The 22,823-nt window shown below is 36.2% G+C and overlaps 1 protein-coding gene across 5 annotated transcripts in view; it reads left to right on the top strand.

The window, feature by feature from the left end:
• Positions 1-22,823, top strand: part of Vav3 (vav guanine nucleotide exchange factor 3) — a 348,664-nt gene that overhangs the window by 234,225 nt on the left and 91,616 nt on the right. For all 5 annotated transcript variants that reach the window (XM_015502627.2, XM_048814637.1, XM_048814633.1 and 2 more), the window contains exons 18-19: positions 3,376-3,401; positions 8,700-8,745. In XM_015502627.2, the coding sequence (XP_015358113.1) occupies positions 3,376-3,401; positions 8,700-8,745 (72 nt within the window). The remainder of the gene's footprint in view (positions 1-3,375; positions 3,402-8,699; positions 8,746-22,823) is intronic.

The following is a 22,823-nucleotide window of genomic DNA, read 5'->3' as shown; positions in this document are numbered from 1 at the left end:
TTTGTATTTAAACAAGAGAATTATACAATGCGAGTGTAAAGCTACAGTGGAAATCATTTCTTTTACCCAAATATGCACACTGAGCTTCACTGGCATTGAAGGTGGAGCTCTGCAAAGGCTTCCAGCACCTCCATACACCACTTCTCAGAATTACATTAAACCAGTTGGGACGTGATAAAAGAATGCAAGGTATAAACCCCTTGAGGGCCTGTGAGTCACTATCTAGAAAGGTTCTTGAAAGGGTAAGGACATTTTATAGTTTGATCAATAGGAGCCTGAGAAGGAGGCTGCAGGGTAGAAGACAAGTTGAGGATTAAAAACTTAGAAACTTGAAGAATTGAATTACTACCCTAAGAAAGTTCCCAGGAGAAAAAGAGAGACAGAAAAAGTGAGAGCATTTTTTTTTTTTCATCAGATCTCAACCAGCAACCTATATTCTAGGTCAGAATTCAGCCAAAGACATTTTGATGATAATCAGCTCTTGCTATCCCAGATCTGATGCTGACACATGCAGAGTTTTCAAGAAATCCAAGTGCCTGCATTGTAGTTTTGGATACATATTGAGAGGAAGTCAAAGATGGGGTTGTGGATTTCAAAATTAGATCAACTTTCCCATAGAACATGTCATAGAAAGTAGCGCGTTTCTGTTTGTTTTCCAGTCAGAGTGAAGTTTTACTTTTTACTTTGAAATCTATAGGACATAGCTTTGCAGCATGTTTTTCCTCTTTTTCGTGACTTTCATGTCAGTTAACTAGCTGTTGCACTGTGTGCTTAAGGGAATGTAGATTATGATCATGAAGGAGGCAGTCTAGTTTAATGGCATGACCACTGCTGCAGTTCAAGAGCATAAAGAAAGGAGCCTGGAGAAGAATTTCTGAGCTCAGAGAAGATTCTAACACAGAGCCCTACCATGAGATGTCACTGTATAAAAATCCAGATTTTTACAAAGCTGCTATTTATGTGATATACCAGCAAGAGCCCACCAGCATGCTGGCTACTAGGTGCCAAATCCATGGAAGCAGTGGGCCTCTGTCTATGCAATAGGGTAGATGTGTGGCCATGGGGAGGGGAGTGACGGCAGGAAAGGGAGGGACTCGTGCCCTTGGAGCTGTAGTCATAGCCAGCACGATGCCCCTTTCCCTTTTTCCTACCCAAGTTACACAAAGGAGGCTTCCTATAGAGTAGTTCTTCAGAGGAAAAAAGTTTCTCTTGATGAGATGTCAAAGAAAGATAGCAAGAGCTGGTGAGAATGGGGAGAAAGGAAAGCAAGGAAACCGAGTAAGGAGGTCTGCCTGGTCCAGAGTGTTCTTTATTTGTTATCAACTGCTTCTGTCCATCGCCTAGGCTCTGCTCTCCTGGATTCCATAATTGATCCTCAGACATGCCCGGAACTGACTAGGGTGCAGCCAGTCCCTACACTCCAAGAAATGAGGAGCCTGTAAAGGAGGATCTTCTAATCTGGATCTCTTCCTTGGGTAATGAGGTGCCAGTATTTGCAGAGTAAAAAGGAATCCTTAACTGCCATCACTTCTCCTCCCGGAGGAGCACCCAGAGGACCCTCAGGAAGCCTGATATGGCAGTTCCCACCACATGAGGCATTCACAGTTTTCATGCCACAAATAATACATGGAAAACATCTTGAAACAAAACCCTACTTCACAGGACATAAAAAGTCTTCTATGCAAAGAATGAGGACCGAAACGATATTTTTAAGTGAACTTAAGATATATATTCATTTGTAAACACTAAACCTTAAAGATCTGAGAGTTCCTCATTTTAGAAGTCACCTAGAAATATCAAAGCTTTCCTGAGTGTTCTTGGATGGTAAAGTTAAACTCCACTCCCATTTGATGCTTCCTCCAGGGTCTGATCCCTGCTTTCTAACTAACCAGCAGAAAAGGTGGTTAGGACTGCCCTGCAATACATATAGGTCTTTCAGGGCAAACCAGTGAAACAGGTATCACAGCTGCCCTGTTAAGAACCCAAGTTCACTTACCCTTGGTTCTGAGTTGGGGCTCACCAATTCTTATACACCCTCTTTCTAGCCAGCCCTGGAACTTTGTGTGATTCAAATGGTGAGAAAAGTAAGAAGTGAAATAGATTTTTGTCCAGGAATTCTTCTTTTGAAAGGCTAATTCCAGGCCTAGCAAAAGTGCCTTCATAGAACAAAGTCAGTCATCTGTGAAAGCCGGGAGAATGGAGATTGAAATTGACAAAGGGACATGGGCTTGTCTCTAGAAAGGTGACTTTCTACCCAGGGATCTTCCATTTCCATTAATCTGTAGTGGTACTTTAAGAAGAAAAAGAAACAAAACAGAACAACCAACCTCCTGTTCCAGACCCCAGGCAATCTTCCTGCAGATAGCAGCAGCTGGGAGTCCTGGTGGGAGTTTTTCATGAACTCTGGCTGGGGGCTTTTTGGAGTCTTTTAAAGGAACACCCTACAGTGTTCCCACCTAGGCCTCTCTTTCCTCTCTGAGTATCTTTCTGCTTCATCTTCTATTCTCTGATTCTTCTCTCAAGGATCATTTTGGATGGGAAAATACAGGTGCAGGCTCACAGTGGTGTGAGATTTGAGCTTATTCTGGAGAAGTTTAGGTGTTCCTTAGGTATGAGGAAAGGAAACAAAAAAACTGTCTGCAGTTTCCAATGTACTGTGTGTGCTCTTACTCTCTTAGGGAGCCTTGGCCCTTTGACCAGATTGCTCACCTGCAGATCCCAGGTCTTTATTATAACTATTAATCAATTTTAGGAACTGACATGTAGTGAAGAGATATTACCACCTATTTATAGAGATGTATATTAATGATGAAAGGAAAATGAGTACTGGAATCAAATCCTGATTTAATTTTTTATTTACATCTTTAAACCAAACTACTTTTTTCCCCAAAATTAAAAATAAGGATTGTTAGCTGTGTTAATGGAAAAACATCCATATGGAATGCTATACTGTGTTAAGTTTGCCATTGTTATAAATAGTTCAATACCTTTGTAACTTAATGTTAAGATTCTTACAAGATGCATTGAAAGAAAAGTTTGCTTCTAGCTGTCACACATATAATTTCACGCAAGCCCTTGTTTTAGAGAATTTTATGTGGTTGAATTGACATTGCTTAGTAAACAATTGAAAAAGTTAAGCATAACCTAGAAGTCATTTAGAACTATGAGTCACTTTACTGACAAGCCAATAAGGTAAGAGAACCCTGGTTGCAAAACAATTACTAGCCCAGCCTGAGGGACCCTGGAAATATATTACAGGGATCAGTTAAGAAAACAAAGCCGCAGTGTTTTGCCACGCTGCAGAGAACAAGCTAAGGTTGCTAACCAAACCAAACAACTTTGCACTGACAATGCCAATTTTTACATTTGTTTCAGAACAAGGGACGCTCAAACAACCAGAGGTAAGATTAACATTTAAAAATTTTATATAACTTTTGCATTTCAAGTTATTTGCTAACTTAAGCAGGCTTGAGCTTGTGCAATATTAAATGTGCAAATTTAAAATGAATAGCAAGAGAAATGGAGGGAGCAACCAGGTGCTTGTGAGTGCCATCAGAGGCTTGTTCACCTCTCTGTTGTAGACCTGGGGTCCAGGGGCAGTGTGAATGCTTAGTCTAGTACTGTGTGTAAAATGTGATACTTGGTGCAGAGGGAAGGGCGGCCGTATCCCAGGAAATTGGTAGACATGTCCCCTATCATGAAATGTGTGTCTGCCTCACATTTACCAGTACTAAAACTTCTGATATTGTTCACCTAAAGATATGGTTTTATATTTCTTGTCATTTTCCATTTGAGCACAAATTTGATTATTGTTATGTCCTATTGATCAAATCAAGATCTGATAATATTTTCATTTGGATTTATGCATTCTCCTAATGGCTTAGAAGTATGTGATCCCTGTTACTTCTCAGAGTAAAGTAACTTTAAAAAAAACACAAAAATGAAAAATATGCAGATTGTAGACCACCATGGAATCATGGCCTTGGCATTCAACCAAAAGTAATAAAATTTTCACCTGACTCCGCCAAAATAGCAAAAGGTTTTTGTTGTTGTTGTTGTTGTTGTTTGTTTGTTTTAGGTGCTGAGAATCAAATCCAGGGACTTTGTGTTGCTAGGCAAGCACTTTACCACTGAAATATACCTCTGGTGCCATAGCAAAAACTTTTTTAAAGTACAATAGCAAAGTAAAGTATAAAATGCATGTGATTAGTTACATAAACGAAAAGTAGTCTGCAAATTTCAGAAAAGAACCATTACCAAATGATTTTAACATGTACCAATTATCTCTTTTTAAAAGTGCTATCAATGCCTAACACCAAGAAATAAAATAGCAATAAAAGTGTTACATTATTAGTATGTTTCTAATAAGCTATAACTTATATAGTTGACAAAAAACAATGAAAAATACAACTGAATGTATGTCATACAGAAGAGGTACTTGTTCCTCTTCTGCATGAGCACATGGTTTATACAGGTAGAGTCTTGAGAGTGTGACAGCAAGAAGCTCCTGTTAGATACAGCTTGTAGTGTGTCTGTTAAGTGTGCTTTAGAATCTGGATTCTAGATCAAGGAATGCATAACAAGATAGACAATAATAATTTTTAAAAAATAGGCCACAAGTTCTTTTAGGGTGAAGTAAATTTACCAAAAATTCCTTCAGTATTTCATCTGCAGAAAGGTTCTTCATCAGTGTGTCAGGGTTCTCTCAGCTGTGCTGATGATCTGGCAAAGAAGACTTCTTTCACTTACTCCCAACTATTCTTAGATTATGGAGACAGATACCTTGTAGGGCTCTGAACTTTAACTCACTGTTACTTAACATTTATCCTAGTAGGCATATGTATTATTTTTTTTCCAAGGAAGATGCTTTTCATTTCATTTTAATAAGGTAATGTGAAGTGGGTGTATTTACAGAAAGAAAGTGTGCTAATAAGAAGTGGTTAATAATTTTCACATATTAAAATAATTTTTTCAGGTACTTATATACTCTTGAAAATGACACATAAGCCTATTAATAAAAGGAATTAATTTTCACATTTTTTAAATGTGGCATCAGGTAGCAATAGGTTTTTTAGTGACTTCCTTAACTTTTAATATAAGAAGTATGGTTTTTATTTAATGTGTGACTGACTGTACTGAGAATCTCTACTTTTCTGGAGGAAGAGTGTGGGAGCTTTCATGGTGGCCAGTGTACTTGGAAACCTTAGTTGGTTCAAGGAAGAACTGTAGCAAAAAGAAGATTAAGAAGCATCTTTTCACCCCATAACAATGTGTTCACTTTCAATAACAAATATTCTCCCCCCAAGTTGATGATGAAACCTTTTTAGAGTTCTGGATTTTTTTTTTTTATTCCTTTCCCCTCTTGATAACCTTCTTTCTCTCCTTGAGTTGGTTGAAAGTTCTCTTCTGTATGTCTTTTAAGAGCATTTTTGTGAGTTTTTATTTTAATTTCACACTTGGTTTTCAAGGTAGGTCAGGTTCTGATAGCCATGGGATCCATAGGCTCCATGGCCACACTCATTCCAGAGTGGCACTTCAGGACCCCTTCAACTTCGAGAAGCAAGTTTATCATTACACACCTATTCAGCTACTTTGAATCCACTCCCTAATGCAGATTAAGATAGAAGAACCAGATGCCAGATAGCAAATGAAGATTTGCTTGTTTTGTTGGTAAAACCAACAGAAATAATTGCCTTTTTCCCCCAAAGAGGAAAGAACACAAGTGAGATTTTTGGATAACAAAGATTTTTTTTTTTTTTTAAAGACAAACTGTCAGATAAGTGCTAGTTGTGATGGCCTGTGCCTGTAATCCCAGCTGCTTGGTAGGCTGAGGCATGAGTATCACGAGTTCAAAACCAGCATCAGCAAACCAGCCTTAGTGAGGCACTAAGCAACTCAGTGAGACCCTGTGTCTAAATAAAATACAAAATAGGATGTGGCTCAGTGGTCATGTGCCCCTGCGTTCAATCCCCGGTATTAAAAAAAATAAGTATTAAGTAGTGAAGCAACAAATAATTACCTGGTGCTTATAAAATCAGGTTTGTTCCTCACCCCTTCTAGGTAGATCAAAGGAGATTGAGAAGGCCCTGAAGACGGATTCTCATGGTCTCATGGGTTTGTAACTGAGAACTCCCAGAATGGCTAGTAGATAATGTTCTTTTCTCGTTCCCCTTTTCTTGCTGGGGACAAGAGCCTGTTCAGTCTTGGCCTAGGCTTTTGAGAATCCAGATCTGGGAGGAAAGTCTGTGGGACAGGGATGACAGAATGACAGCTGAGTGTTGCATTTTAAAATTGTTTAGTATATTCCATTTTTTTTTTTTTTTTTTACTTTTTAGGTGCTTTGAAAGTATAATAAAATCAAACTCTATCAATAGTCTCACGAGCTGATATTCCCTCCTGTTTTTATAATTTATCACATAGTTCATTTCTCTGTCCACTTTTCCTGCAGAAAAGTTTGTTTTCAGTGTGACTAATTTTCAGTGACTCTTCAGGAGGAAGAATCTGGACCATAAGCAGGGAGCCAGCTGGGCACACTGGTGTGCCTGTATCCCTGCTACTCAGAGACTGAGGCAGGAATATCCCTTGAGTCCACAATTTTTGGGCCTTCCTGGGCAATATAGTAGGACTCTGTCTCAAGAACAAAGCAAAAAGAAATAAAACAATAACTCAGTTCAAGAATGTATCATTTAGGTGAATTTAAACATTCAAAATTTTATGAAGTTAATGATAGTGATAATAAATTATCGCTTAACAAGCCTTATCATGTGGCAAGAACCCTTCTAAGCACTTAATGTAAATTAACTCACTTAATTCTCACTACCAACACTGGGAAGTAGATGCTACTATTATCCCCATTTTGTAGATGAACAAGCTGAGGCAAAGAGATGTACCGAATTTGAACTTAGTTTTATTCTCTAAGCTGTATTCTTAATAATCCTATTATGTTTTCTTTTTTCACATTTTAAGTTTACAGTTTCTAAATAGGGCTGGTTTAGGGATTCTGGGACTCGGACCCAAAGGTTGAATTCTTTCTTGCCACCCAAGCACTTTGATAATAGAACTTAGAATATCAGATGAAAGACAGTTTCTAATGTACATTAAGAAGGTGATGTACAAGAGAAGTCAATAATGGCAAGATAGCCATCATTATATATATGCCTATTGCAAATATAGTCAGTCGTATTGTCCTTTTTATGGGAAATCCAGAAAGTTTGTAAAACGTCAGGGAGAATGAGTTTTCCTTTGAAAGCAGTTTTCTTTCACGTTATTGGGTATGAATCTGTCACTATCAGGCTTCCCCTTTCTGTACAGTAGCCACCAAGAGGCCCAGGGTAGCATTTGCCTCTCACAGAGACTCTCTTTATAATAGTTATTCCAGTACAGCTATCTGTCGTGCTCAACAGAACTTTAATGCTCACTTTAATGATCCTGTTTGTCTTTTTAAAAATCCATTTTGAAAGCAGTTGTGGTGAAAAAAAAAATATGTTTTTAAAGTTTTTTCCAATTCTTTCACCTGTGCCTGAGAATCTGCTAGATTTGGCTTTGAGGCCCTTTCGAAGGCTCAAAGACCCTGTTTCAACCATTTGACTTGTGAGTAAAAAACAACTTCAGAAGGAACCCTGAGAAAAATCCATGACTAATGTGTATTTAGCAAAGCCAAATGTGCTCTGAATGAAACCAAGTTTCCACACACAGGCACAAAACCCAACATACATAAAAAGAAAATTGCTTTTGTGAAAATCTGGATTATATGGTAGTCATAGACTCAGCTTCTTATCCAGTTGTATAATAAAAAGTGAAAAATCAAGTCCTTCTTAATTAGTGAGATTACCATAGTTATTAGGTGAGAATGAATTCAATGCTTGTGAAATCAAATGTGTAACCATGCATTTCAAAAAATTTAAATCTCTTTTGTTTTAAATTTTATCTATGGATTCCTTTTCTAAAATAAGAATTCACTTTCATGATTTCAGAGCTGCAAGTTCTGTTTTTTTCTTTCCTTTTACTTTTTTTTTGTTGTTGTTGTTGTTAAGTATTCGGATACACTGGTCCATAGTTAAAATATTAGACTCATTTGAGTGTTTGCTAAAATCAGAGCTTCAGAACTTTGTTTTGAGGTTGCATATCTTTCTTCTTTCTCTATTATGTCAGGTCTCAGAAAGAGGAGTTAAGAGTTTTAGCAGGTCAATTTAAGGCTATTATTCATATGACTTTTCTGAAAATATTTCCCATCCCCAAATGGCTGCCTGGGCTTTGTTCTCCTATTTCCTATAGTCACTATAACTTAAAAAAAAAATCACAGTATCTGGAATTGGCACACAAAAGTATTTCTTTTTCTTGGAGTCATATCAATGACTTGTCAAATGTAGTGATGTTTGCTGGGCATATTTCTGTAATCCCAACTACTCTGGAGACTGAAGCAGGATGATGGCAAGTTCTAAGCAGGCCTGGGCAGCATAGCAAGACCCCCCTCAGAGGCAATAGGAGATGGAATGATGTTCAAATGGAAGACTTATTACAGAAATTAAAAGGGTTAAATAATACAAACAAACTTTTAAGACGGTGTTCCAATTTAGTCATGCTTTTATTTTGAAAAATGCAGCATTTGTTGAGCTTACAAAATGTCAGAGGTAATGTAATTTCATAATGCCAAATGACCAATACATCTTTGTTTTGCTTTGTTTTACCTTTCTTGGCAGAAACGGACCAATGGACTCCGAAGAACTCCCAGACAGGTGGATCCAGGTGTGTTTCTCATGATATATCCTATAATGACTTCAGTTAAGGAATTGCTATAGAAAGTCAGGTATATTCTTGGCCTTTGTTCCTCACAGCTTGGTATATACTGTGTGACCAGGAGGCAAAGTTCCAAAATGTAAATCATTCACATGATGAGTAACCCCAGTGCCACACTCTTTCCACAATCAGCAGTTGGGCTGGTTATTTGCTAACTGAACCACCTCAGGGTGCCTGGCTAATGCTAACATATCCCAGCATCCTCCCTTTGCTCCCTCCTAAATCTGGTAAGAAAACCAACCAGCAAGATGACCCTTACAAATTACAATTTTTCTGAGGGAGTTGGGAAGAGCATACAAATGGTACTTCTCCATTTCGGAAGTTTCTTAATCTATGTCTGTATGATTTTATAATAGAAGCATGTTTTCAAAATTGAGGACTTTGTGAACAAGTGTCCTCTCTGGAGATCATTGGGATTTGTCTATAGAAAACAGTTATTTTCTACTTAATTTTGTGAGGTTTGCCATGTCATTATGTTAGTGTAATTATTTTGTTAATCTATTAATCGATGCCTTCCTGAATTTAATTATGAAATATTTTGTTCTGTATGTGATCCTGTTATTACAGGTAAAGGGTATTCACAGGTAAAGAATTCCAAATATATGAACTTGATAATAAATCAAGTGGAACATGAAGAATGGAGTAGCCTTGCTGGAAAATAATGTAGATTATGTGTTTTGTTTTGTTTTCTCATCATAAGCAGTGTTCGCCTAGTCATAAAGTTTAGTTTTCAAAGCATTATAGCTTTTAACTGAAACCACACCCATCATAGCCATGCCAGTTTATGAGCTGTCTGGGATTTATAGCAGCTTTGCTGCCTCTGGCTTGAAATTGCCTCACTTGTGTCATGGGATCAGTTTAAATCTTTTAACTACAGAACAAAATTGAGGCCATTAAAAAAAATAGGGTTCTGGTTTACTTTTTAATAGTTCTAACTTTCCCAAGACAATACCCTCTGCAGAGGACTCTGCAATAATATTCAGAAGTTACTTCTCCTGTTTAGTAGGAGCGTATGACCGTGAAGATACTATTTTTTTTTTCTTATTTCATGTGAGTTGTATTTCTATTTCAGAAGATCATCTAACCTTTCTAAATGTATTTTTAATTTTTTTTTCTTTCTCCTATGTTCATTTTCATTTAGACTATTTACCTCCAGGGAAATGCATTTCTATATTTAGAGTGTGTCAGTAGGAACACATTTAACTCTTTAACAATTTATTTTATAGCCAACATAAATTAGGATTTCACAGATTATAAATGTGGCCAAGTAGTTCAATAATAAAATAAATTTATACTCCTTTATCCTAAAGGGGATGGCATTGTATAGGTATAACTATTTTGGTGTTTCTGTGTGTCTAAAAATTTTAGAACTTCATGAAACATAAACTTAAAAATGCAAAAGTACTATTGTATGTTTGTGAATGTATTTAGAAAAAAATTCTATTAGGTATACTAAGTCTGTATGAGTATCTTTCTCATTTTTCCACATTTTTGAGAAAGCCAAATGGTTAATAATCTTGCAGGTGAACCTGCTGGTTCACCTATTTCGCCCGTTAGCCATCTTTGGAGTCAGACTTGAATGATGTGTTTAGGATTGGTTGACTTTTGCTTCTCTGACTATTTCTGCTGACAAGGGGCAAAGCTTTGTGGTTCAGAGTTAACCCTTACTTGATGACCCTCTTGCATTGATCCTGACGGAGTCATTGTTTAGTGGGTTTTCACACTTGTGGAGTGTTTTATCCAAAGTATTTAAACTGGTGATCTTCACAGTGGAGGCTACATGCAGACTGCTTCCAAGAAGCCCTGCTTACTGTTTGCTTTTACTGTTGAAGTTCCTTTTATCTGTTTATTTTTTCCTCTCCTAGCTAATTTAGTTGTCATCTCCAAGTGCTAATACACTGATGACTTTCCAGGGCCTTATTTAGGGGGGGCTTGTAGTAAAAAGGATTAAACCATTTGGGAGGTCAGGTGTAACTACTTCACATCAGGTTCAAATTTCAGAACCATGTACAAAGGTAAGTTATATATCTTCTCTATAGACCTTTTGTGTTGGAAAAGAACTTAGTGCATAATTCCATGGGGTAGGAGGTACTTAGAAAATATTTGTTACATGAATTAATGAATGACTATATACTTTTTCTGTAGGTAGGGGTTGGCTTTCTTGCTTTATAAATTCTTCTTGCTTATGTGCTAATAGACTATGTCAGGGTCAAGTGGTGGAAAGTAGCAGGGCTCTCAGCCACACTGGCTGGGGATGGGATTGGATTTAGCTGTTTCCTTGCTGTTTGACCTTAGGCAATTTGCTTTCTCTTTGTGTTTCCTCATTTTAAAGGTTACCAATGACAGTATCTACCTTAAAAAGTTGTTGTGAGCATACATGAATAAATACTTGTAAAGTGCTTTTCAAATTGCCCAGTATGTAGTAAATGCTAAGTGGTAGCAATTATCATTCTAATTAGTTTGTATTAGATTTTAATATTGTCTATTTTGGCATTTAGAGAATCAATAACATTTGCCAGTTATTTCTTTGCAAACAGACCCTGAATTTTATGTTGAATTTCCATTGAAGCAAGAAGTTACATAATCACAGTCATTTCCAGACTTGGAGTTATTCTCTGCTTACCTAATGACTGTCATGCTCTTTTGCTCATCTTTACCAATATACTCAGTCAACAGTAATGGTTGAGAGGTTTTTTTTTGTTTTGTTTTGTTTTTTTTTGTGTGAAATTAGTGTTTGTGATTACAACAAAGAAAGAAAAACTACCAAGGTTGAAAATGCACAGTGTGGATTTTATTCTAAACCAAGGAAGATGTGAGCTGTGGGTTTACATTTTGGCTTACTAGCACATTTTTAAAAACATTAGCTCTTTATTAATAATTGTGGATAATATTTGTCTTTGCTCTTTATTTTTTCTTGTCTTCTATTGTGTGCTAAGAAATTTATCAACTTATAATCTTGACTGCTTTTATAAATTTAGTAATGTGTTAGATGCAGATTGTGGTAGCTCTTTTGAATTACTTAAATATAGCAGAGTATTTTCATCAGTTTGTACTTTTCTTCCTGAGACAGATGTTAGTATCAGAAAAACAACACTTGTAACAGACAGATCAATTATTTCAGGAACACGGAGGTGCTAGGCCTTTTTCAAGAACATGAGATCATAAATCTCAAGAAAATCAGAGCACTGGTGTAATATTTTTCACCTAAAGTGGCAATCAAGGTCAAAGTTACCAATTAAATTTTAATACTGAGCTTTAAAGGTTTTTTTCTTCAATCTAAGTATAGTAGATACAAGATTCATTTCAGTTTGCATATAGTCTGTCTGTATGCCAGGGCATGTGTTCTTTCCTCCAAATCCACGTTTTTTTGACTGTGGTGAAATTGTCCTGTATTTGTAAAACTCACTGCATCCTGTATGTAAATCCACAGTCTCTACCTTTTAAAACATTCAGGCCATTTTGGGGTGTTGTTCTGCCTGTAGGTTAGAAGGGGTAGATGGCAAATGTTTAGATAGCTCACTCCCTTTCTGAGTTTAAGTTACTCATGTAATCTGTGATAACCTTGAATAGTAAATGACAAGATGATAGTTAAATTGATGGGTTCTTCCTGAGATCTTCAGGTTCCCCTGTGCTCTTTGTTAAACTCTTGATTACAAAGAGATACCTGTGACTTTGGCTGTATTTATATTCACCCAGAAGATCTCCTAATCATGTCTAAGTACAGACAGCTTCAAGATGGTCACTTTCTCTTTCTGAAGGGAAGGATTGTTGTTTGCCACTTATACTGTTTGTTCTTATGTGAAGAAAGGAATTCAAATAATCTTTACTTCATTACCAGCTTCATGCCCTACATGACATTAAGCACAGCAGTGTCATTAATTAAAAACATGGTCTCTCTCCACAAATATTTATGTTCTATCTAGAAAAGGAATAGAGGCACAGTTTTGACTGCATATATATATATATATATACACACACACACACACACACACACACACACACACATACAATGTTTTATATATATAAAACATTGTAGTATTATATAAATTTTACATATAGATCCATTATGGTATAACATAGTATCTTAACAACAATTGGTAATAATCCTGTAAGTATACATGTATACATAAATATCTATAATTACCCAGTACACTCAAAAAAGCAAAATAAATTGGAAAAGACAAGCAGATGTGGGCTCAAATTATTTTTAAGCTGGTTTATGTATAGCTGTTTTTATTTATATAAAAATCTGTTATGCTTGTTTAGTATTGAATTACAATTTAATGTGATTCTCCTTAGTGTTTTAATTTCAAAGGATTACTAAATGCATTCCAAGTCTAAATAAAATTGTTTCTTTTAAATTTGCTTTTAAGTATATTATCAATTTGCTCCATAGAGAAGTTTTATATTTTAGTTTCCAAATAGAAAACATTGAAGTGAAAAATAGCAATGCAGTATTTTTTAAATCATTGACCTGAAAACATACTTTTCTTCTTTTTTTAATGAGGGAAACTAATATATATTCTTGAGGGTTTTAGGAAATCAGCTTTTGTCTGTAATCCATAAGAAAGTTTCCATATATTGTAATATTTCCATATTAACTGGTCGAATCTATTTCCGTCTCTTTTGTTATCTCCAAACCTAATTTCTCATCAAATATGTTAGGATTTATGTCCTAATCTAAATATTGGGAGCAAAATTGTGAATGTGTAAAAATATACTTCACAGTGAAAGAAATAAACTTGAAAAAAAAAAAAAAAACTGGGACAGTAGAATCCAGTTATTAAGATTCATTGCAGAGAGAAATGAGAGATCCAAGGCGTGAACGAATACTGGGGAGCATGCTCTGGTTTTTAAAATAGCAAATTCTTTTTTTTCTGCTTCTATTAAACTAGGAACAATAAGACTAGTTTTGCACTAAGGCAATTGATCCCCTTGTAGTTATTTTCAGGACTACCTTTCTAATTCCCTCTACCATGATAACAGATTTCTGAAATGAACATCACATTCCCTGGCTCGCATCTTTTTTGGCTGGAGGATTTGCTTCTCCCTTTCAAAGCTCACTCTTGAGTTAGCAAAGACTCAACTACTGCTGTCTGGCAGGCCCATACATGCCTTGCCAAACAGGTCTTTTACACTGCTCAGGTACCTTCAGAAAAAGAAGGAAAGGGAGGTGAATTTTTGCAGATGTGTATGGGGGTTCTTTTAGATAGCAAAGATGGCATCAGTAAGGTGATTATTGAAATAGTAAAATATTTGGATTATCATATGCAGAATCTGCTTCTGGGTCTTTTTTGAACTTCTTACATTTTTTTTGTTATCGTAGTAAGTATGTCTTTAGAAGATAAAGTATCTATCTACTAAATATTTAGAGAAACATTCTAAAGATGAAGTCTTGAACCTATGAGCTACTATGATGAAATGATCCTTATCTGGAAGATCAGCTATGACCCACATTTCCTTGTCTATATCTGTGGCCATGCTAGTTGAATGCTTTTCCACTTCAGAAGGAAAAGGATCTGCTATGTAATGCTAACTAGGTAAAGAAATTTCAGACATTTTGATGGGCTCAGGTCTAAAGTTTTAAATGAAAGGAACCAGGTAGGTTAAAAACATATTAGTTTCCAGCAGCCATATTTGACACAGGTGATATCCAGCAGCTCTCAGGAAAGAGGACATTGAAAATGTATACCTTAATATCAAAATATATGATGATCTTACTAATACCACAGCTCAATGGACAAAGAGTGAGAATGGTTATCACACCAATTAGAACATTGGAGTACAGTTTGTGGAGTTTCCGTCAAAATGACTCATATTGGTAATTATCTTTCAGCATATTCAAATAAGTGATTTTTAAAATTTTAATTTGAATGAAAGGAAAAGCTTATATTAGGTTCTTATAATTGGTTTTACAGATCATTTTTGAGACCTATTTTTTTTCTGTGTAGATAGGAGAAATTTATGGATGTTTGCTGAAGTTGGAATTTTGTTAGATAAGAAATACAAACTTGCTTAACAATAATACTGCTCAGACTATGATGAACCACCCTCATGTGTGGTATTGGTTTAGTTGGTGTAGTTGACAATCAATGTATCTAGGGCAGAATTCGTTATGAACTGAAGAAGTACATAGGGCAAGGTGACAGAATTTTAATAGTTACATCAGTCAATGTAACTTTACTAGAAATACAGATGTTTAAATTGAAGGTATAAGTCTGTTACCAGTTCAAGTCTATGTCAATCACTATAATTTTGTTAGGACCATGAAGCATTTTCCAACTAGTTGAAGAAAAAACAGGAAAGGCATACCTACTTCAGCAACTCTGAAGTCCAGAGTGTTTCCCTCTAGGCAGAGTTGGATCCAGAGACTCAATTGATACCCTCAGGGATCAGTTTCTCTCTGTGTCTCAGTTCTCCTTTCTTCTCTGTTGACTTCTGATCAACAGTTACCTCATGTAAGTTTGTCTCATTTACAGGCAAAAGTGCTCATTAGCAACTCTCAGAAGAGCTGGTCACCATAGCTAGTGAATCCTGAAAAAAAACAGAACACCTTTTTACCAGCATATCTGACAAAAATTCAGGGAGGGCTTTAATTGGCCTGGTCTCAACCCTTGGCTTATCTCTGAAGAAATCACTGAAGCCTGGCTTCCTGTTATATGTTCACCTGGCTTCTGTGGCCACTTCCAGAACTGGGCTGGGACTGAACTAGCCTGTCCACAAGGAATTTGTATTGTGCAATTCTGCTTATAAAATGGGCTGGTGGCAGGGGTGGAGAGAAGCTTGGTTTGAGCAGATTATAATATATATCTATTACCATGCATAGCAGTTTTCAGAGAGTTCTCCTTGGGCGCACTGATGGGTTCCCTACCTCTTCTACCTGCTTCTTTTTCCATTTGTAGGTTCTTCTCTTTGGTCCTTGTTATTAAAAGAGATAATCATTACCCTAGATACATGTATGACTGCACATATGGTGTGACGCTACATCATGTACAACCAGAGAAAGGAAAAGTTGTGCTGCAATTGTGTACAATAAACCAAAATGCATCCTGCTGTCTTATATTCCTATTTAAAAATAAATAAATTAATTAAAAAAATAAGAACTAAAAAAAAGAGGTAAATCTGGAGGAAGGTACCTAGAGCAGGAAGTGGAGATTCCCAGGGAAAGTTAATCCTAACTGTTATCTTTGGTTTGCAGCAATACTATAGTTTTCTTGCCTCACAATTGATCTTGTCATGCAGTCATTGTACGTAGTAAAATATCAAGTTGATATTCTCCTTTGAATGCAGATAATGTGCTCTTAGAATATGATAATCTTTTGTTTCCTCTGTTACCTACTGACTATCAGTTGGGATTTATCCATCAGATTAGAGAGCAGAGCAAACAGGACCTAATATTACATGCTTTGTAGGGACAAGAGGGATGACAGGTATCCTCCCTGATGGAAGAAGGGTCAGGGCCAAAATGTTGGGGGGACCAGAGAGCGCAGTCCTCATGGCACAGAGTTTAGGCTACTTCCTGCCACTATGGCAATGAGGGAGAGATGAGGAGAGAGAGAGGAGAGAGAGCTTCCTTAGTTTTGTCTGCATTCAGCACTTTCACTCAGGTCAGCACTTTCAATCACCAGAGGCAGCCTGTGTGGTGGTTCACAGGGCTCTGCAGAGCCAGAGGCCAGGTTTGTACCTGCTCTTCTACTTACTGGTCATATCGTCTTGAGAAAGCTTACCTGTTCAGCATCTCGAAAAGGTAGATAATAGTAGCAATCCCATTCTAGTGTCATTATGAAGATTAAAAGGAATAGTAGATAAAGCATTCATCAAAGTTTAGAACATTGTAAGTACTCGTAAGTGAGAGCAGTGCTGGTTATTATCAATACCTATGCATATCTACATCAGGTTTCTATTGCTGTGTAAAGAGTCACCCTAAATCCAGCAGTGTAAAATTAACATGTACTTATTATCTCATGGTTTCTGTGAGTCAGAAATCCAAGCATGGCTTCATTGGATTCTCTGCTTCATGTTTCTTCATAAAACCTCACTTAAGACGCTGGTCAGGGCCGGATCTCATCTGAAGACTTACCTAAGAGAGGTCTACTTTCAGCCTCTCGTCTTGTTAACAGGATTTCTTTCCTTTTGGCTGCTGGACTGAGGGCTTCAATGCTTTAGCACAAATTCCCAGAGGCTGTTTCCTATTCTTGGCTATATGAGACTTCCTAATGGGGATGCTTGCTTCACCAAAGTGTGCAAGCTGAGAAGGATATAGGGTCTCCTAGTAAGATGGAAATTAAAGTCTTATATAACCCAATTACAAAAGTGATGTTCCATCATGACTAGCTGAGGTTTTTCAGCAGAGCAAACCAAAGCTCTGAGAGGATGAGTAATTTATCCAAGGCCAAATAGCATCTAGTGGGTGCCAAACTTAATCACAGTGTGTTTCGTTCTAGAGACCCTTCTAAAGATCTTCTATGTACCCTCCTTATGGTATGCTTGGGACAGAGAAAAGCTTATTTTCTGAGGTCTAGCTCTATACAGTGAAAATTAGCAATGGATTTATTAGTGGCTGTTGTTACTAACCAGATTTAGGGGTGATTTTATTTTATGCATTGTTAATTTTGAAAATGTTAATCTGAAATTGCTACAGTATTTCAATTAATTTGGATGATTAAAACTTAGCGCCAGAAGAATCTCTAGCAGAGGATAAGGCAGCTAATTAGAGGTTCTGAAACAAACAACTATAGACATGGGCACTGACACATGCTGGGTAGATGACACCCGGCAGAATTCACTCTGCTTCGCAGTTCTGAAATGCAAAGAATGGTTCTTTCTGGCAGACTAAAGACTAAACTTGAATGTAGTTGACTTTTTTAAAAGGTATTTTAAGGGCTGGGATTGTGGCTCAGTGATAAAGCACTTGACTAGCACGTTTGAAGCACTGGGTTCAATCCTCAGCACCACATAAAAATAAATAAATAAAATAAAGGTATTGTGTCTAACTACAACTAAAAAAGTATTTTTAAAAAAGCTATTTTAAGGTGTTGTTTAATATATGATTTAAAAATATTACATAATTTTTGAAAAACTGCCTTCACCTTATTTTACAGAGATAGAAATACAATAAGCATCTGTTGCCCAGGGTTTATGTAGAGGTACAATAGCATACATATGTATTTTTTGTGTGTATTTTTATCTCCTTTGATAAGCTACTTTTGCATTTTGAAAAGTTTATTATAAAGGATTCTGAAAATAATAAGGAAGCATAGAAAAGTTCCCTGGATAAATGCCTATCAGCTTCACTCAGATGATCACCCTTTAAACTTTTGTTGCATGCTTTTCTCTAGTACTTACTTTCTTTGTGCATAATTGCATGTTTATAAAATGTCTATAACTTTCAATTCGGTATTTTGCTTTTATCACTTTGTTTCATGAGCATATTTGTTTATTCAGTTGTTTCTTCAACCATTTGACAAGTGTGCAGACTCCTTGTTGGGTTTACAGTAATGAACAGGATGTGTTTTCATTATGGAGAACAGTGTCACAGAGCAAAGGTAAGGGTGAGAATCAGTTCAGAGAAAAAGGCCACAGACTGTAAATACATGATCATCCATGATCATCAGGAAATGGCATCTAAACCAAAATCCAAAATATGAGTAGGGGATTGACAGATAAGGGGAGGGAGGAGCTGCAGGCTTTGCAAAAGCTATCTCAGAAGCCTTGAGTTTCAGAAAGCATGCGGGAGTGGGGCCGATGAGGGAGAGCTAAAAGGCAAAAACTGAGAAGCCTGCAAGGGCTCTAGGACTCCACAAAAGACATCTGAGTTTTTCTCAAGAGCAAATTGAGCCCTTGAATATTTTTAGCCAGAGAAGTGACATGGTCAGCAGAGACTGGTTGAAAAAATCATCCTAACTGTAATGCAAAAGGTATCTGGAATTAAGTACTCTTCAAATCACATGAAGTGATTTCAGCATAATTTATTGCTGGACATGAGTTTTTCTAATTTTCATTTTTATAAATAATACTCTGAGTAATGTGTACATAATTGCCCATGTGGCTGATTATTATTTTGATGTACATTTTGGAATTGCTCACAGAATTGTAGTCTATTACTTTAAAAAAGCTAAATAAGTTATTACTTAAATAAAAAGTTCAAATGTTACAAAAATTAAATAAAGTTAAAAGTACATATTTAATAGAATTCAAAGGAATAGAAACTTCCTAAGCATAAACTCAATACAATATCAATAGTTTTAAATACTTCCAAATGTAAAACCTTATATAGATCATTTTTACAGTTCTGAATGAAGATCAAACCCAGACCCTCACTCATTGTGCAAGGCAAGTGCTCTACCACTGAGCTACATTTTAAACCCCAAACATTATATAGAAGTAAGCCAGAAAAATTATGGAATTGTTTTCAATAAATATGTGATTAACATCAACTTATTTTTCTTATAAATCATTTAGAAAATTAGTCATCAAGGGAGACTTTTTGTATCAAAGCATATGAACTCTAAGAATCTAGGTACTTACATTGCAGAATTGCCTTTTAGAAATATTACATTCAAAGGGACTGAGGGAGGGAGGTGGGAGAAAATGGAGAAATGCTGGGGAACAATACTGACCAAATTATATTGTTATAGCGTATGCATGTACAAATATGTAGCATCAGATCCCACGGTCATGTGTAATTCTAATGTACCAATAAAAATATGGAAAAAGGAAATATTGCATTTAATTATATCTCCATTGCTAATATAAGAGAATATGTCATATTTTATGCTAGCACTCTAAATTCTTACTATAAGCCATTGGATAGCAAAAAAATCATATCTTAGTATTTATATCACAGTACAGTATGATGGGATAATGTCAGATAAACCTATCTTAAACTGAAAATATCATGCTTCACCCAACTTCACAGCCTAACTATGTAGCACACTGTAGCAAGTTGCTTTTTCCACCTTGTGATTGCCTGGTTGACCCCGGGCTGTGGCTGGCTGCCACTGCCCAGCATCTCAAAAGTATTTTACTGCAGGTCCAGCTCAGGAAAAGGTCAAAATGCAAAATTTAAAGTACGATTTCTCCTGGACACATGTCAATTTCACACCACCAGAAAGTCCAAAAGTCATAAATGGAACCATCCTAAGTCGAGGGAGTATCTTAATATAGTCATACCATGGTAGGATCATGCATGATTTTAGGCCAGATGGATTCCTTTTAAGGTTGATTGTATGTTTGTATCATTCTTATGTTAATTTTCTGCTTATGCTGCACCTATTTTTCTCTTCAACATTTGAAATCCTTTTTGTACTTTTTCTGGCTTCTATATAAATTTTTTAATTTACAAGTGGTCAAAGTTACTGATATTTCATTTATGGTTTCTTTTATTGCTTTTATGTTTAGTATTTTCTCCTCCCCTTAATTCTATTAAATATCTACTTCTAATTTTGTTAATTTTTGTAACATTTGCCCATTTAATTTATTTAATATAATAACTTATTTAACTTTTTAATCGATTACAATTCTGTGAGCAGTTCCAAAATCTGCATCAAAATATTTGGGGGAGGGGGGGAATTTATGTTACAACATTTTACAAATTTAAATTACCTTTTTATTCATTTCTTAACAACCCATTACATTATGTACTTTTTATTTTGTGCTTTATTAGATACATGGTTTGCTCAGATAATAAGTTGTCTTGTGCAAAATATGTTACAATATATGTTCCACATAGCTAAGAAATAACATTTTAACAAATATAAGTACTTTACATTAAGGCAGTCAAATTTTCTTGTTTTCAAAATGTGACCAAATAAGATTACCTCCCCTCAAGGCCTTTTGGAAGTAGGAGGAAAAACATTTTGTGGCTCTTCCTGTGACTTCAGAGTGGCTCTTCCCATTGCCCTCTTTCCCCTTGCATTCTCTTTAATTTTACGCATATTTTTCACCTTAATTTTCTCAGCTGCTCTCAGGAGTGAGATGAGATATATTATTTTAAAAGATCTTCAGTTTTGATAATTTTTCAGGAAAGAAATTCTCAGTTTCTATTTTATTTGAAATATGGAGTAGGTGTATTCTCATTTTCAAAATGGCCTGGAAATTCTACACTTCAGAGTTCTAATTTGGGAAGTTTTGTACAGTAGTCCCCCCTAAGTCATGGTTTTACTTTCTGTGCGTATAATTGTCACCAGTCCAAAAATATTAAATGGAAAGTCGCAGAAATCAACAGTTCATAAGTTGCATGCCATTCTGAATAGAGTGTCCTGCTTTGTGCTACTGAGGACATGAATCATCCCTTTGTCCAGCTTGTCCACTCTGCTCAGTTCTTTTCTACTGGTTGCTTAGCAGCTGTCTCATGTCTTAGTTATCAGATCAACTGTCCTGGTATTGAAGGGCTTGCATTCAAGTAGTCTATTTTACTTAACAATAGCCTTGATGCCCAAGAGTCATGATGTAAAGGAGGGGTCAGGGCACAACACATGGAAGGACAGATTATCCCTGGTACTATGTGACAGTGCTGTAGGGTATTAGAGGAAAAGCTATATATAGGATTCATCATTCTCCACAATTTTAGGCATCCACTGGGGGGCTTGAAGCTCTCTGTACATTACCATGAAGACATGAGGTGTTTAATAAATATACTTTCTTGGAGAGTTTATTGTATAATATCCCTTTGGTTTCTTGTCTGGCATATTGCTTCTGATGATCTGTTAGCTTCTGGCTCTGCAGATAGCAACAGTAGTGCCTGTAGCTTTTGACTGCTTTTAATGGTCCATCAGAATACTGTGATACCTTCAATCCAGGACAGAACTTTCCTTCTTGGGACTAAGAATTATTCTTGTTTGTTTAGAGCACATCCATAAGATTATATAGGTGAAAGATGAACATTTTCATGTGTTTCTCCACCACTATCTACCACTTTATTGCTAATATTACACCTTTTTACTCCCAGAAGAAGAAACTTGTCATTTTTTAAAAAATGCATATATAATGACATGCTATGGGGATCCCATATTTAAGTACTTTGTGCATCTTCCATTTAAATCCAGGCAGTATCCAAGAACAGAATCTGGCCAGTGGTTTTGAGAAAGTGAAATGGCAACACCTTCTTGGAATTTCAAACTGTTCAAAGATATTTTCTCTAGCAAAACAGGAAGAAATTGGAGAAAAGCATATGGACTCAGTTTGAGCATATGATGTATTTTCAACTTGAATCGGCACTTTACTCATATTTGTAGTGTGACTTAAAATTAATTTTGGTGAAGCATTTAGATTTGAGAGAGGAAAAAAAATCCTATCTGGGACTAAATCAACATTTGTGGCATATCATTAATCACTGCCTTATGCAACCACTTTCCTACCTAAAGCGAAGCTACTGGGATGAGAAAAGTTTATAATATTAATGCCAAGTGCAGATCTTGCCTCTCCAAAAAGGAGTTCATTAATCATCATCGAAGCACAAGAACAAACATACTTCACATCTCATGCCAATTTTTTAAATAACATTTCTAAAAGGAAAAAGAAACACTATTTTTTTTATCTTCATTTGAAAAGGTTTTAATTTAGTTGTTATTTAATTTGTGATAATGTTATGTAAATTTGATGTGTTCTGAGAATGTCCATGCATAATCTGTAGCAGTAGAGTGTATTGGTTAAGAGTTTGGGTCCCTGGATCACAGCAATCTGGGTCCAGATTCTTGGTTCTGTTAATTCCTTTCGGTGTGGTCATAATTTTAACCTGCAGAGAATTTTAAACACAATTCTCAGCACAGAATGACTGGCCAGTGACCAGCAGTACTGTTCACCAGAAGTACCACTACTTCCCACTAGGAGGAAGCAGTATCTGGTCTTGACATTTGAAAATATGGGTTTCAATGTGACCTTGTACACAAATCTTAGGGCAATTTAATAAACCTTCAGTTTCTTTTCTGTGAAATGGGGATACCAATACTCTATGTGTATCACAAGGTTATTGATTGGCAGAAGTGAGGTACTACCTTAATCAAGACTGAAAACTGATTCTAGTCATG

The sequence above is a fragment of the Marmota marmota genome, unplaced genomic scaffold (genome assembly GCF_001458135.2).
Source record: "Marmota marmota marmota unplaced genomic scaffold, marMar, whole genome shotgun sequence".
Taxonomy (NCBI): domain Eukaryota; kingdom Metazoa; phylum Chordata; class Mammalia; order Rodentia; family Sciuridae; genus Marmota; species Marmota marmota.
The sequence above is the reverse complement of the archived record's forward strand: the minus strand, read 5'-3'. Positions and strand labels throughout refer to the sequence as shown.